This window comes from Haemaphysalis longicornis, unplaced genomic scaffold, assembly GCF_048455015.1.
Source record: "Haemaphysalis longicornis isolate Haplotype H1 unplaced genomic scaffold, Haemaphysalis longicornis Haplotype H1 scaffold_2, whole genome shotgun sequence".
Taxonomy (NCBI): Eukaryota; Metazoa; Arthropoda; class Arachnida; order Ixodida; family Ixodidae; genus Haemaphysalis; species Haemaphysalis longicornis.
This window is the reverse complement of record NW_027526295.1, coordinates 59,086,532-59,102,566: the sequence shown is the minus strand read 5'-3', so window position 1 is coordinate 59,102,566 and position 16,035 is coordinate 59,086,532. Positions and strand designations below refer to the sequence as shown.

At 45.2% G+C, this 16,035-nt stretch overlaps 1 protein-coding gene across 1 annotated transcript in view; it reads right to left on the bottom strand.

Moving 5' to 3' along the window:
• LOC144167129 (diuretic hormone receptor-like) overlaps positions 1 to 11,893 on the bottom strand; it is a 65,814-nt gene extending 53,921 nt beyond the window's left edge. The window contains exons 1-2 of the mRNA XM_077696502.1: positions 11,813 to 11,893; positions 7,518 to 7,638 (exon numbers count right to left, since the gene is read on the bottom strand). Of these exons, the coding sequence (XP_077552628.1) occupies positions 7,518 to 7,638; positions 11,813 to 11,862 (171 nt within the window). The 5' untranslated portion in view covers positions 11,863 to 11,893. The remainder of the gene's footprint in view (positions 1 to 7,517; positions 7,639 to 11,812) is intronic.
• Between the last annotated feature and the right edge of the window lie 4,142 nt (positions 11,894 to 16,035).

Below are 16,035 nucleotides of genomic sequence, written 5' to 3'. Positions count from 1 at the left end.
AAACCAATCACAAGGGAGGTAGGGCCTTTATGGTGTTCAAAATAAACTAACTTAATAAATAAATAAATAAATAAATACATAAATGAATAAATAATAACTACGAAAACTGGATAAATACACTGACGTTCCAGGGCACGTACGAATTCCTTGTTCCCCTATGAAACCAAACAAGTTATTTTAGTGGGTCTCTGTCCGGCCCCTTTTACACCAGAGGTAATAACCGCTGCCGCAGAATATGAATTGTGCGCGAGTTTAAGTTACAAAATAAAAATATATCCTAATGGCACCCATTCGCATGTTAGAACACTTCGTGCTCTCTATTTTAGAGCCGTTTGTGGGGAGATTTTGGAAACGTTTTTGTGATTGGTCGATATGGCTAACTACCCTGTTACTATGCCATTGCTAGCCATGTCAACCGATTGCTCAACCTGGTTTTTTTCGAATCCTCCCGCAACATAACAAATCATGCACCCACACTGGAGGTATGCACCAATTTTCCAGAATAACTGCCGCAACTCTGGGGTATGCTAACCCCCGGTGTAATGTTTCAGCTGTGGTCTAAGGTATGAATAGGTACCTGGGGCAGGGTGTACAGTGAGTACTTTTTGAAATGGACCAAGATTCAACTTTTTTAAATGGGGACGTTAGGCCTAACGCTCTTGGGACAACAACCTTAAGGGATGTAGGGCAACGCCATTCTCGCCTTTCATCGAGCTGTGGGTTGCGTCTGTCGAACATCACGTCAGAACATGATGTTACGCCTATATATATCGCGCCGTCGCACACCTGCTTCCCCTCATCCCTCTGCTGCGCATTCACCTTTAGCGGAGGGGGCCTAATGCAGGCGCTGCCAAGCTGCGCATGGTAGCGTTTTATTTTTCTACACGCCAACCATCGTCAAAGGAAGGTGGCTTCTTTGCGGCTCGTTTTCACGTACGGATATCATCAGTGAGGCTGAAAGCTTCGCTTAAAAACGTCCCACTGATTCTTTCGCCTGTACAGGGGATAGTAAGGGGCGGTAAAAATCTGTGCTCGGGTACAACTTAAGAACTGCAACGGAAGTTGCGTCTGTGCTTCATCACCGCATCCGGACCCGCTCTGCGCCAGTATTGCATTACTAAGAATATTTCGAACGCGGAACGAGCCGTTTCCGTGACTTTTGAACCTAATATAATTACAAACAACTGCAGCGATGACAAACAACTATGTTACAAAAGCCATCCAATGTTCCGCATTCATAGGAATCACCTTTCAAAACGTGCGCACCCGTTGACATCTGGGACCGTCGCGTAGGCGGAGTGGCACCGTACATGAGCTATTTCCGTTATTAACTTGTTCCCGAGTATAGGAGAAGATTACGGAATAGCCCTCTTCTCAATATTCTTAACGCCCAACGCACAGTGAGCAGGGTATAAGGGAGAAGGAGGAAATAGTGTTTTGTCCCGCTCTTCTCTTTTGTGCCGAATATCAACTGCCCAGTTATTTGGAACAGCTAACTCAATTCGCATGGACCTGAGTAGCTCAAGCCACTGTGGTTAGCTGTCCATGTGAGAAAAAATTCAGAACCACCGGTGCGCCTTCTCGCGCATGTTTTGCTAATAGGTGAGTGTATTTGTTGCAAAGTGTACGCCCAATTGACGTTTTTGCACTAATCGGGATGTTTGCTTCTAACCATACCATTGAAAAAAAAACTGTGGCTGATTCCTATCGGTAACACACGAAAGTGAAATGTGCAGTGAAACCTGCAGCTGAGCATGATTTGCGGGTCGGCGGCCGTCTTGTGGGTATGCTTTGCGAGGGACGTCCTGCTGGCGGATCGCTTCGGCAGAGGTGTACTGGCATCATTTCCGTAACGGATATGACGTAGTGAAATCTCGGTGTATCCCAACATAATTAAATTATACAACCCAAAAACTAACAACCCGAAGTATAACGTACTCTTAAGTTCTAAACGTTGCTTCTCCGCAAGAAGAACCCTTGAGCAGGGGTGCACCCGTAACGGGCCACTTGCTACATTGTACTGGCGTCACTTCCGTGACGGATATGACGTAAGTGAAATGATCTTGAATCCCGGAATAAAACGCTTTGGTTTTAAAAAGCGAATTTTCAATCAGCTCCAGACTTGACATCAAGGCGCGATAGCTAAGCCGTAAGAGCATGTGCCAGAATCGGTCCGCACAAAGACAGATTTCTCCTCGCTTTGTTCTGAGGCCTCAAAAACATAGCGTGCCTTTTCATTGCCTGCGGAAACCCTTTTACTTAGGTCACCTCAAAGCATATCGCGTTGGGCATAGCGTGTTTTCTCTGTCAGGTTGCGATTTTAATGGTAATCAATATAAATGTGAATTTGTGAATAAACGAAATAAGTGCCTCAAACCCAACTGCGGCACGGAATTCTGTAACTCTGCGGAAAATTGGTGACATCGGTCGGTTTATACACAAAGCTCCTAAAAACGACTATGTATCCATGGAACCCTTTGAATAACCAAAAACGACCGTAAATAATTTCGAAGTTTTTCAAATTATAACGAAAACTCAATATCTGTAGCTAACAGACGAGGCGACAGAAATAAACCGCTGGTTAAAAACTCGGTACCGCTAGCGCAGGATATAGTAATTGCGAACACCAGTGTACACAATTATTTCACAAGCCATTTCCGGTATATAAACTGCTTCAAATCATGCTCTGTTGTATGCAAACGATTTGATAAAATGGAGATTTAACCTCACACATAATGTCGACATGTTATTACCAGCTAGCCTTAGCATTTTCACGCAACAAAAAAGAGCCATGTTACGGGGAATGCAAGATAGGCCCATAAGAACATTAGTCTTCGTTTCGGAAAAAACACCCCAAGCAGTTCTACTCATTTAAAAAAAAGCCTTCCTTCAAACCCCTGCTTTTAGAGCGTTGAAGGACCTCTGGTTGATTCAAATCCCGTTCTAGCAATTTTGAGAACCCCGAGTGTAAAAACAAGCTCTGGAAGCGAGTATACACGAGCAAAAAAAGATAACGACATCGTGAACCCTCGGATTATTCACGGGAAAATTCTGTGTTTTCGGAACGGATGTCGATGCAGCGTATTCCTTTCATCTTGTAAGTACAATTTTGTCATGGGAAAAATGGCTCGAAATCGAGGGACGAAATCGCTTAAGCACTCGGGAAGAAATATCTGGAGCGATATAAATCTTGAACAACGCAAGAGAAGTTATCCCTCTCGGGACTAAACGTGAATCACAATAACCTTCGTGTCAAGCCCGCACAGTCGTTGTAACCCTGTTTTGTTTGCCTTGCTTGGATTCGTTCTAGAGAAACAGAAAACTGCGATTCAGGCAAATGGAGATCATCGAGCGAAAGCGCTTGAAAGCATTTGTGCCTGCTTCTCGTACACTAATGTTTAAAGTGTCTGCCGTGCAATGTAAACACAGTCATGATGTGTTGATTTTTGCTTACACATACGTCGTACGTAAAGTAATGAAATGGTTTTACAGACTTTTTTGAGATTCCTAACACATCAATCAAAACGCTGTAAACAAGCTGGGCGCTGTTCGAAACATTACTTTCCACTGTTGTTTTTATCTTGGAGTCTTCCGAAGAGCCCCTGAAATACATGCGTTAGGCAACAAGAGGCAGTGTTTGTCACTACACTTATTCTCATCGTACGTGGAGGGAGGGCCGACAAACAGACCTCGGCTAGCAATCGACCAGAGGGCACTCGGTTGGTTGGTGGATTTCACCACATTTTGGCAGATACCAACGTTGGGGATTGGCTAAATATGCCTCCCAAATTAGACTACTATCTAGGCTAACTGGGATGCGAAATGACTGAACGGAAATAAAGCACTGAGAAAAATTTGAACGTGGAAGTGTAGCCTGGAAGAATGAAATAAAGGTAGTCAAGTTGCTGTCCAGAACGAAAACTGTATTTGTCCGACATGTAAGAATGAATGCGGGATGGAGCACCTCTGTGGCAAATCGCTAGGGCGGGAGCGCCTAGTGAAAGAAAATTAGAAGGCGCAAAGAAAATAGAGGCTGTCGTCGTATAAAAAGTTGCTTCAAGATGCGGGCATCGCGATTGAGAGAAGGTGCGGGGATTGAAAAGAAAGTGTAATATACAGTTGCTGGTTCATCGAGGCAAGGGAGAAGGAAGGCAGGCCTAATTTACGAAAATAAAAATTGAATAGGGAAATTTTCTGTAGACGTTTACTGATTGCTGCCTCGCACATGCTACACGCACAGAACACCGGCCCCAATGATGACAGAGGTGGCAAATCCGTATAATGGCTGAATATTGTTCTCAATAAAAGCATCCAATTGGACTTCCAACGGCTACGGGACCTATTTAAGGCAACTTCCTGTCCTTCAAATAAACAGTTGTGAGTTGCGCATTCTTTGCCTTCCATAATTCATGTGTGCAGTTCCCGCTATATTTTGTGTGGCATTCGCTCCCTCGCACTTACGGATAACGAGATACAGTTTCTTGGGCAAGCCAGCGGTTTATCGTAAAATTGCAATCAGAGTGCCACACTAAGAGTTTGGCAATGCAAAGAGGGAACGAGGCAATTCCTTTCTTTGTCATTTCTTGTTTTTTTGTATGTCTGTGTAAACGATAGAGTACCGGTATGAATGTTTAATTTTGAATTAGTAAAATTTGTTTAAAGTGCGCTCTGTGTCAAGTCGTTTTGCTTTAGTCTTCGCCTCCTTTTTTTGCCTTAAATTCAGGGATTACGATACCTACAAAGACGAAAGCAAGACCCGCAGTGTCATACTCATCTCGAAGTGCTTCACGACGCAGCAGCACCTGCCCCAACACAGGGTCGAACACACGCTCGTTGAGTTGATACTCGGTAAGAAAAATCTGCAGAGTCTCTTCATGCTCTACCTATACACTACACCCACCAACAAATCGGGAGACTTGGACGGACTCTGCCGTTCGGTTCTCAAAGTGACCTTAGGGATTCTAGTGGTGGGCGAGTTTAACGCTTCTCACGTAGATCGGGGTTATGCTAGAACGCCAAAGACAGGACAGCAAGTTCACAACGTTGCCCAGCACACCACCGGACCTCGTGGAGAGATAGGCAATACTCCACCCAAACCGGCCGCAGTATGTCTAGGTGCCACCCTGCATACCTAAATTTTTCTATTGTAATACCCCACCTAGAGTAGATGATGTTGCATTAAACACTGCAAAGTGATCATTATAATATATTATTAACCATTGACCACCACCATAAACAGACACTCACGAGAGCGGGGAAGGCCAGGTTAGCGGATTGGAAAGGCTTCAGCGAGAAGGAGCAGGTAGAACAAGACAGACGACGATTACTTATTTGACCTCGAGGAATTCTGCAGCCGATTGGTGGAGGGGGACAAGAAACCGACAAGATAGATTTATTTACTTCAGATATTCCTAACGCGGACACGTACCTCTTTCACCTTTCGGGGGCTCGAAAGAGCCTTGCCCGAAGGTAGAAGAAACAGAAATGCAGCAAGAAATTGCAAGGTCGTATCGCCCTTTATACAAAAAAATGTCGCCGAGTTCGACAATCAATAAAAACAAGAAACGTTAGAACCAAATGTGTTACAAATTACAAGGAACCCTTAGAACTATGGGAACATAGAATATTTAGAGGTCACTCATTCCACACAATTAGAGTCAAATTCTACCACCAGAAAAAGAAACGACAAGCGACTCATACTCAATTTCCGGGGCGCAGAGAAAGACTTCCTCCAAGGAGTATAAAATTTTTTTTTTGGGGGGGGGGGGGGGAAGGAGGGGGGGGACACGGCACCAGCCGTCACCCACCCGGACTCAGAGCCAGAACCCAGGGTTGGTGGCTCGGTTGTATGGCGGCATGTAAGGTTAACACCAAGGAGGTGTAACCTCCTTGGTTAACACCTATAGACAATTTAAATGGCATGGAAGCCAGGAGAACTATGAAATAAAAAATCCCATCAGGTAGTATGCTTCGCAACACAAAGCGTCAGAATCGATTGCCTCTGATTTTTCAGAATAATTTGTCGTTTCCAGTACAATATGCACGTTTCCAGTTTTTTAGAGCAGTTCATTGTTTTTTTTTGGTGTTTTACTGGTGACAACACAGGTACTTCCACAGAAATGCCTAAAGGAAAATACCCGCTTGTGAGTCGTGGAGGTCGCTGTATCCCTTTTTGCGACCTCTTCTTCAGGCTTTTTTTGATGTATCTGCTTCGCAAGCTGGCAAATCAACACGTGTTTGTGACGTGCACTCATCAGTTAGTTTACAGTTGATTCTCCACCAACCTATTGCACTTCATGAACACCCAAGCTGAATCTGAATCACATATCACGCAGCCCCGTTTAAGGAGAACTTTTATAAATCTAGCGAGGGCATTAACATAAAGCAGACGCATGTCAAGGTAAACTAGAATGTCACCCTATAGGCCGCAACCGCCATGTCACTGCCGGAACCTTCCTTTTTCACAAAGCACGCGGCGGCACTGTTGGGTGACTTCGAGGCCCAGCCACTCTGCCGCATAGCTGGCCCGGATTAATGCGTCGTGTGGAGGGTGGCTACACGGGAAAGCATCCATGCTCTCTTCGAACCCGAAGCATTTTTATAACATGCGCACAGAACCATTACAAACTCGTCCCTGTAGCACAATTTGACGCAAACTGTGTTTGGAATTCATGTAGGCGGACGCCTTATATGTCTATTATACGGGAAAAGGTGGCGGCGTTGTTATGCGCGAGATACGGCCATTAAAATACGCCTCTAAGCACACAGCAAGCCTCACACGCAAAACGGTAACTAAAACGACGGTGCACCTCCATTGCAACAATGGGTGTGCAATGTGCAGCCAGCATTGAAGGGGGGGAGGTTGTGTCTGCAAACACGCTATGCCCTTTATGAAACCGAAGTTTGAGTATACGAATTTCCTAAAAGAGGACGCGTCTTGGTGAGTGCCTCTCTTCTTGAAGGTGCAGGATGTATGGCGCAGACAAGAATTTCATAGCGTCCATTGCGGACGCTTTCTCCCGAAAAGCCAACAAATTTTGACGGTTTCAATGCATGCCGGACACTGCGGTTAAATTGGAGCTTACAGGCGTTAATACATAGTGTATATCGAGGTCTACAACATATCAAACTATCTAGAATGCTCTCACAAACCATCGCAACTAAATCTTGAAGTACTACAACGATTGTTAATGAAAGAATCTCGGTGCGAATTCGGCCAATGCACTCAAATATTTTGTTCCAACAGCACAAAAAACGAAAAACAAACATCTTCAAATTCTGAACCTCTATCAACTTTGGTTATTCGCGCTTAGTAAGCGTGGTACCTCTAGTTTAATAAGTGCGGCGACATGCATCTTAAAAAAGGTAATTTAAGAAAACAAAGAAGCTCTATCTGGTTTGGCTGATTGACCATACACGAGTAGTTATACTATTTTTCCAACATGCACTGTTGACTGGATGAAGGCACTGAGCGCGTTTCGTAATTTTGATTTATTGCCTGCAGGTAAGACACTCACCTTGTGGTATGCGGCCGACGGAACAGACTGGAGAGTTGCCGTGGTAATCCACGTGATCGATATGAGGAAGTAGATCACCATGAGGTTGACGTGAATGGTGTTGCGTAGGCATCGCAGCTCTCTGCAATGAACCACGCCGGAGATAAAGCACGTTAATCCGACGTCCTGAGCCCTCCCTGAACAGAATATGACCATGACTGCTGAGGTGTAGTTTACTTGTACATACTGGTTTACGAAAGAAACGTTAATTGAAGTATGCTGCAGCTCCGGAAACCCTAATACTTTTGTTTCGAGAATTGTTACGCCTGAACTAGGTCAACCAGGTCAATCATTTTTACCTACAGCACCAATTCAACGTAGAACATAATCCTCGATGTGTCACGCCGTCAGTTCTTGTGGCTAAAATATTTATTAACAACAACTTAAAGGACCTGGGGCACAAGAAACTGCGCACTCCAGCAAATTAAACCACCTACACAAAAGGAAGATCTGACTTATTTTGGAACTTTTCTAGCACGGGAGATTAGAAAATATCTCGTAACATGGTTGTGGATGTTCTTCTATCTCGATGTAGACAACATGACTCAGGCGCTTGCCGCATTAATGTCCGGATCAAGATACACGGTATAAAATTCGGCTATATACTGAAGAAAGTGCAAGCAACTCTAGAAATGTTTTTGTAAATGCACAAAACAAAAAAAGCTTTTCGTGACAATTTCTGACTCCGTAACTATCAGACCATTACATTGCACGACGTCAAAGATTGTGCAAAATTTTCAATAACGTATGAGTTCGGGCTAGTCGGCGTTTCACGATCAACCACGGTTAGGCCCAAAAAATTCTTTCCTACCAACGACGTGACACACGAGGACAGGCGCAAAGTGTCAAATGATTTTTGTTTTCCTGGCTACAAAGATATATGCAAAAACAAACACGAACCGAATAATATACACCTCAACTGCGCAGTGCACAAGTGCGCACCTCCTCTTCCACCATGTATGTGATCTCCCCAAAAAAAGGCGAGCTGCTACGTGGCCAAAAATAGGGAGGTCATAATGCAGAATCAGTGGCATCGCGCTGCATTTCGGCTCCCTCAACAATTCCAAATTTCGGTGATCGCGGTTCCGAAACACAGCATCGCATTCAAGTTACAGGGATGTGCAAACGCTGTCGTGATTGTTTGTAGCCATTTTCACAATTTGTATGCGTTTTGCATGAATATATATTGCGTGGGAAATAAAAACCATTTCGACGTGCGCGCCCGTCCACGTTTCTCACATCCTCCCAATGAAACATTTTCTGGGCCGACGTGGGTTGAGAAAAGCTATCGTATACCTAATGAAATCGTTAGAGATAACGTATCCTGTGGAACAAACTCCCAAAGGAACAAGCCTCGAAGAAGCAGTCGAAAGGATAAAATTTATTGTTGAGAGTAGGGGATATGGCCTGCGGCTATGGCCTGGCTAATGCCTAGGCTATGGCCTGGCTAATGCCTAGGCTATGGCCTGGGTGCATTTATGTTATAGCTCGGCTGATTTAAGGAGCATCCTACCAGATCAAAACGGTGTACATAAAACCGTTAGACTTTCAGCCTCACGGGCGTATTGTATTCCCTATAAAACAAATGGCACCGCTCTCAAGCCAGAAGGAACAACGGGATTCACTCATTACAGTTCAGAGTGAGAGAGCCATGCGCTGTACGTGCTGGCCGCAAAACAAAGAAACTTTTGACAAAGCATGCTTCATGACAATATGCACTTCGAGCTCGCCGCAACATCATAAAAAAGCACTACGTCCTAACTTTTATTTCCATTGATGTTAGCTGCATCTCGCTGGCACGATGCGTATTTTTGATGCTGAAGAAGTATCACGTAGGCGGTAAGTGTATAGAAGGCTGAAAATATTACTGCGACGCAGAAGCAGCACTGTGAGGTGGATGAGAGATAAGGTAATCATCTAACGACTTTACATTCTCAGTGGCGGTTCAGATGCATGCGGGAGTATTCGCACGAGGCAAGATGCCTCTTCCGTATCTTTGCTGCTGTCTTGAGCGCCGTTCTTTGCAGTTTCTTGAAGCGTTGAAGAACGAGTACTGTTACGTATCACTGAGTAGCAAGAGTAACTTCTTTCATAATTAGCATAGTGGCAAAGTGGCAGATTTCTCGAGAAAATGGGGCCGGCCATATTTACTGACACTTTAGGAACACCAGTTTGTTTTTTTAGTTGTCTGTGACGATGCCCAGAGGTTATGCCCAGAGGCCCTCAATATGCACCGGCTGCAAAGCTCCGCTTCAGAATCCGGGCCATGCGATATTGTACCAATATGTACTATAGCGACCACATTCGCTCAAATGCCATGCCACAGTGGGGTACGCCGTAAGTCCGTCACTTGCTTAGCCTGACTTGCGAGAAGGCCTGTTTCTGCTCCTGATGCCGAAATGCAAAATACGGTCAACATTTTTTTTTGTTTGTCCTTCATAAACCCTCTAAACTGTTCCTGACATAGAGATATTTTACGAGTGAGGTTTTGTTAATAAAATACCTCTAAAACAGTTTTTCACGGGACTATTGAGATATTTTGCTGCCGCAGTAAACTTTTGAGCGTATTAAACCATAGAACGCGTCTCGAAAGTACATGATGGCACGCAATGTGAACGGCGGCTTGCTCAGACACTAGCGCCCGATTTCCTTTTAAGATACATTATTAAGACACCCCATTCCTGAAACCATACGTTATGCCTTATTCCCAGCTTACACAGAAAGTTACTCTGTTATCCTAACAAAGTACTGATACGTACGCACACAGTAGCACTTGCACTCGGCTCTGTATTGTCAAAGCTTCTTTCCAAAAGAAGGAATTTCTGTGCGCTCCTGAAGCACGCGTTCCATCACACGCTGGTGCATATTCTACACACGGGGGCACTCTACACTACACAACCGATATGTGCTACAATGTATAGCTTTGTCTTTACCAAAACTGAGCCTCATTTACAAGAAAGCCGTGCCCGTACCCTTAATCTGTTTACGTGCTCTTATGCCTGTAGAAGCGTTAAATTTCCATTATATAGAGGTGGCTATTGTACAAGGGTTGATAATCAGGATTGCATCTGGCTTTCGCACGATTGTCCGATTGCCCTGCGTTGGCGCTGCAATAACATCTGTCACGTTTTAATTAATGATCGCTGCCCTATGTACGAATGCTTTCAAGATAGAACAGCTAATGATTTCGGAATACAACGCTTACTATAGTGCTCCATTTTACAGCCGATTCTTCCGTAAAAAAAACATTTTTAAGGAGCGTAAACCTCTGTGTTGCCAGAAGCGTTTTTGCTACAAGACCACTACAAAATTATACAGCTGCAATAGAAACGACTACTTAGCAATAAAATACCACAAATTTTGCAATTATAATATAATTTTTACGTCGTCAATGTTATCGAAGCGGACGTGGGCAGCCCCCCGCACTAGATCAAAATTCCGCCTACGATGCAGTGTTGCTGCGTGATTCTACCTGGGACTGTAGGGCTACAATAAAACCGTATCAGCGTGATTTCAAGAATCAAGACTCTTATTTTGACGGCACAAAAATGGAACAGTAGAAATGAAGGAAGCTCACCGTAACGTGCAAGGCTTGCAAGTAGCGAAGCTGGACACAACCTGCCCGGCCATGACGAAGGTTTAAGTCCAGAAATGGAACCGATTTCCCTTCTTCTTCGCTCCGCCATAGACCTTTACTACGTCAGTGTGGCTACAAGTAAAATTCCTTCATTTTTTGAAGTTATAAACATTGGACATCGACCTCGAGTACGCTATCCATTGTCTTTCTCGTGTCGAGCAAGTTTTGCAATAATAACGGCGAACGCTCAAGCCTTTCTCGTTCCGATCAAGTGTGGCCACGGCTATGGCGAACGCTTGAGTCTTTTTCTTGGTTTTTCAACTGCCGGGTGGTCGCGGCTATCTTCGCCGACCTCGCTAAGTGGTTATGCTTGGCTTGACAAACGCCCGCAGGGGTCGCTGAGTGGTTTGGCGAGGCACTCACGCACGAGCGCTAGGCATTTTCTTGGTTATGTTAACTGCCATGGGCTCAGCACGAGGCCCACGCTCTTCCCAATGTCTTCGTATTTTTAACTGCGAACACGAAATTTACGATTCGCCAAACAGCTTCGCTGGTAAAACAAAATGAGTGAAAACCCGCAGTTGGAGGTTGAACTCTTGCGTCCCGCCAGAAAGTGAGGGCGCTGCCTGGTCTCTCCCCCACGCCTCCTGCGCACGTCACTTGAGTGACCCGCACTTACTTGTAGTAGAGGAAGATCCAAAGGGCAATGCTGAGCGCACACAACGACATGCCGTAGCCGATGTAGTACAGAGTGGTGCCGTCGATCTGCAGTGCGGAGGAGATGCGTACATGGGTTTTAAGGAAACCGTTCTGACAAGCACAGAGAATCAGTGGACATATGAGCCAAAATACACGAGCACACAATCCTTGGCACGATATTTCAAACGCGCGGTAAGTCGCGAACTGCGAGTAGGAGCACAGAACGACAAAAAATTATCAAAAATTATCAGGTATAAAGGGCAGCATGGCAACTGGGCTGTCACCTCTGAAGTATACGGACACGACAAAAGTTAAACAGGTTAGCGTAATGTGTGCCTTCATTCTTGGGCGCAGGGCGGCGCAGATGGAATGCTGACAAAAAGAGCACTCAGCCAGCACGCGCTTGCGTACGATACAAATACGCAGCTGAAATGACGTGCGTGAACTCCAACTAAGGAGATGATCTGCAGTAAAACGAAATACGCGGCGGAGACAAATAAAAATTATCCACCACTTAGAATAGCCATGACGATGGTTAACGCGGGGCTTCCTCGTAAGGGATTCCTTGGTTGTCGTCTCACTCTGGTCTTCGACCACACACGCTCTGGGCTTTTAATCCTTGACCTTTGTGATTGACTCACGCGCAGTTTAGGCTGTTGATTGCAGTGGCTTCGAATTTGACCCTAGGCAATTTGTTTTCGCACGATTAAAGGTGTCCGTTCAGCGACTGTAGTCGTTAGACGGATTGGTCTAAGATGTTTTTAGCTAATTTTGCTCGTTCATGCACCCCTGTTTAAACACGAACTGCTGTGGTTGTGTCCAAAGTTATCAATGGAGTCGACATTGACTTCATAATGTGAAGAATCCAAGTTCGATTCCCACCACGGAAAGCGATGTTTTTAACTTGAGGCACATCCACGAATACCATCACCGTCAAAAATTTTGTTCTCCTGGAGTGTGTTTTCGGCGCTCGGTCACGAATCAGTAATACAACAAAAGCCTCGCTTTAACTCACAAAACACGTCACTTTGCGCGATATCATCTCTCAGCTGGAAAGCGAAAGGGAGGTCACGTTGCGGTGATCCGATTAGAGCGTCGCCTTCACACCAACGCGCAAGTGTTAAATTTCCCGCAAATGTTGTGGACAGTCAGTGAAGAGCGGAAGACGGCCACAGACACTCACCGGTCTCTCCACCTCAAAGACGGGTACGCAGTGCGAGTAATCAGATTTGCCGGCCCACACCCCGGAAGCGGAACAGAACCTCGAGGCGTTCTCTGCAAGAAAGAAGAGAAAGAAAGGCGTGGGATAGGTCAAGTGCGTCAAGGAGCGGTTCCGTGTGATGCGATGACTCCTGCTGTGGCGTCTGAATTATTTATGAAGAGCTGATGACACCGACGAAAAAGAATAACATGCGAAGCGACGGCTTTCAATTTGTCTTGAGAAAACTTGTAGCCTCGCAGTCTTATTTATGCAAAGGCTGTTGATAAATTTAAGACGCCATTCGATAGTTTGTCGAGGGAACTGAGCGCTTCCAAGGGACTCCTGTATAAAGTAAATATTGTCGTCTCTCAAAGGTGGGTTTCCCATACAGCACAGGACATTTGTAGTTGAATGTTTCATTTGCGCTCGACAATGTTGGTGAAGAACGGAAGTTATACCCCCCGAAATGTTGCATAACATCAACGTTTGCGTATTACAATGTACGACGCCAAAGCGTTACTTCGATTCCGAAGGAGCATTTTGGAACGAAGTTGGTTCTTTACGATTTCTGCTTTCCAAGTTGGGAAGGTCGGTCATTACCAGAACACTAGCCTCAACGGTTTTAAATAGCTATCGCAGTGTAAGGACAGGCGCCATCTATGCTGTTGCGGCGTACGATTTAGACGTGAAAGTTTCCAGCTGCTTGGTGTTGTTCAGTTTCAGCGGTCCCCGGGAGCTGCAGCTCCTACCGTACCCCCTCAATCAGCTCGTGCTGATCTTGAGGTGGTAAGCAAGTCAACGGTGCCTCCCAATTCTTTGAAGGAGGGGAATAAGTAATATGTTTAAATTGTTCTCCGTTGAGCATACACTTAGACCGGGATACGTTGCGTGTGAGACGGTGTATGTTTTCCATATTTACACTGTTTTCAGTTACCCTCAGATATCTGCTACAAAAACCTTCTCCAGTCTATATTTGTGAATGCACCATTTCGAATTAACGTCAAATGTTTTGTACCAAACACAATGGCCCATCTACATTTGTGAATATTAGGTTGGTTTGTTTCCTGCTCGGAGTTTGCGATCCTTAAGCCGTGAGAGTGGCCTTGAGAGCAGACGTTCTCCATATTTTTCAGGAAGGAGAGTGCGGCAGTCGCGGCCCCAGGTGCACGGAATGTGAGCACGCGTGGTTCTTGTTCAGCAGCCCCCATTCCTTCCAGACCTTCGCATCAGCATGTCCATGTATTTTGAACTTCCTGGAATGGGGATGCGAGAATCTTCCCAAAGCGTTTAGGTATTCCGTCTGTAATTAGGCTTCAAATGCTGCAATGAGAATGTCTAATTATATTTCACCTTCTATTGGATAGTTTGGCTAGTAGATTACCGGGCGGGTAGGTCCAATATCCGCTCCTTCCGTTGCTGTGTGGGGGCAGGGGGGAGCTGCCGGGACGCAATAAAAATTGCCAGGGTAGTCAACTGCGATGATTGATGTCTCACTACTTTCGCACATTCCGGCGTCAGCGCATACTCTGTTTCCGTGGTTCTGGTACTTTAATTGCAGGAATATGTTCCTAGTTTCTCGCATCATCTTGTGAAAGTTTTGATCTAATGATTTCGGCTTGGAAGGGTTTTTACGGGGAGTCGCTGGATCGGCGACACATCTCTAATAGCGTCTGGTATCTTTACCGCGACGGGTGGGTGGAGGGATACGATACCTATCTTGAATACGTTGGCCAATCCCATTTTTTAACAGCCGCTTCCCTTGCACTGGGAGAGTAGCTTCCCTGATGTCTTCAAAGGTGCTAGAAAGACCCAATCTGAGGGCCTTTTCGGTGACAGTTAAAACGTGTAGGTTGAAGGCTGCTTTATATTCTGTCCTGATGAACGCGTTTATTAGGTTTTCTTCAGTAACAATGAGTTTGTGGTACGGCAAGCTATACAATATCCGAGTCATCATCACTGCCTGCATGAGGATTATCGTTTGCAGTTTCACTGGTGGTGCAACCCTTGTTAAGCTTCAATAAAGCTTGGTGTTGGGAGAGTTGGTATCTAGACATAATGGAACAAATAGCACTGTACTTAACACGACGACGACACCATAAATAGAAAAAAAGGACACTAGAGGCGCATCTTCCGTTTCGTGTGTCCTTTTTTTCCATTTATGCTGTCTTGGTCGTGTTAAGTTCAGCGCTATTTGTTCCTGTATACCATGTTAAGCGTTTTACAATGTGGGCTAATTTGTTAAACATTTTCGGTATTTGGGCGCTTGTGAGAATGTTTCTGCCGTTAGGGCCATGCCTAGAAGTCCTGCGTTCGTGTTCTCGGGGAAGACATCCCTAAATATTTTGCTGCGTATTCTTATCGTAACAGCGTGATGCCAACACTCGTACGCCCTGCACAAATTCCGGTTGGTGCTAAACCGTCAATCTTTCGAAAGTAAATAATTATTAGTGTAACTAAGCACTATAAAGGGGGTTTTATTTCAGACTAGGCAACATTTTAGCTGGATTCTGCTCATAATGTAGTCCTTCCTTGGTTTCTGAGATACTGGAGCTGAGATCTTCTTCCTCCTCTTCAGTTAAAGGACATAATGTTGGTGCCGGCTTTAGCTGCGACGGAAGAGGCGCTTTGGTGTGATGACGTCGTTTGCTAGCACGGCTTGCGATGGTCAGCCGAGCATTCTACCACCGACAGAGCGTAGAACGAACTTCACTGCGCAGGCGTGGTGCCAGCTGTATTGTCGCATTAACGCTTTTGTATTGGCCTTACTATAATTGTCCTTCTATCCACAAATGAGTTGATGCTGGGCGTATTCCAGATTCAGGTGCACCTTTGCATCTTCGTGCATCAATCATAGCTTAAGTTGACAGCGATGACGTATTTCCGCGCACAGTTGGTGAGCACGGCTGATAGGGGACGGCTGGCAGGCACGGGAAAATCGAAAAATGAACCCAATAACACCACCAGGTTCATAAATTTCAGGTAACTTCGACCACAATCTACCC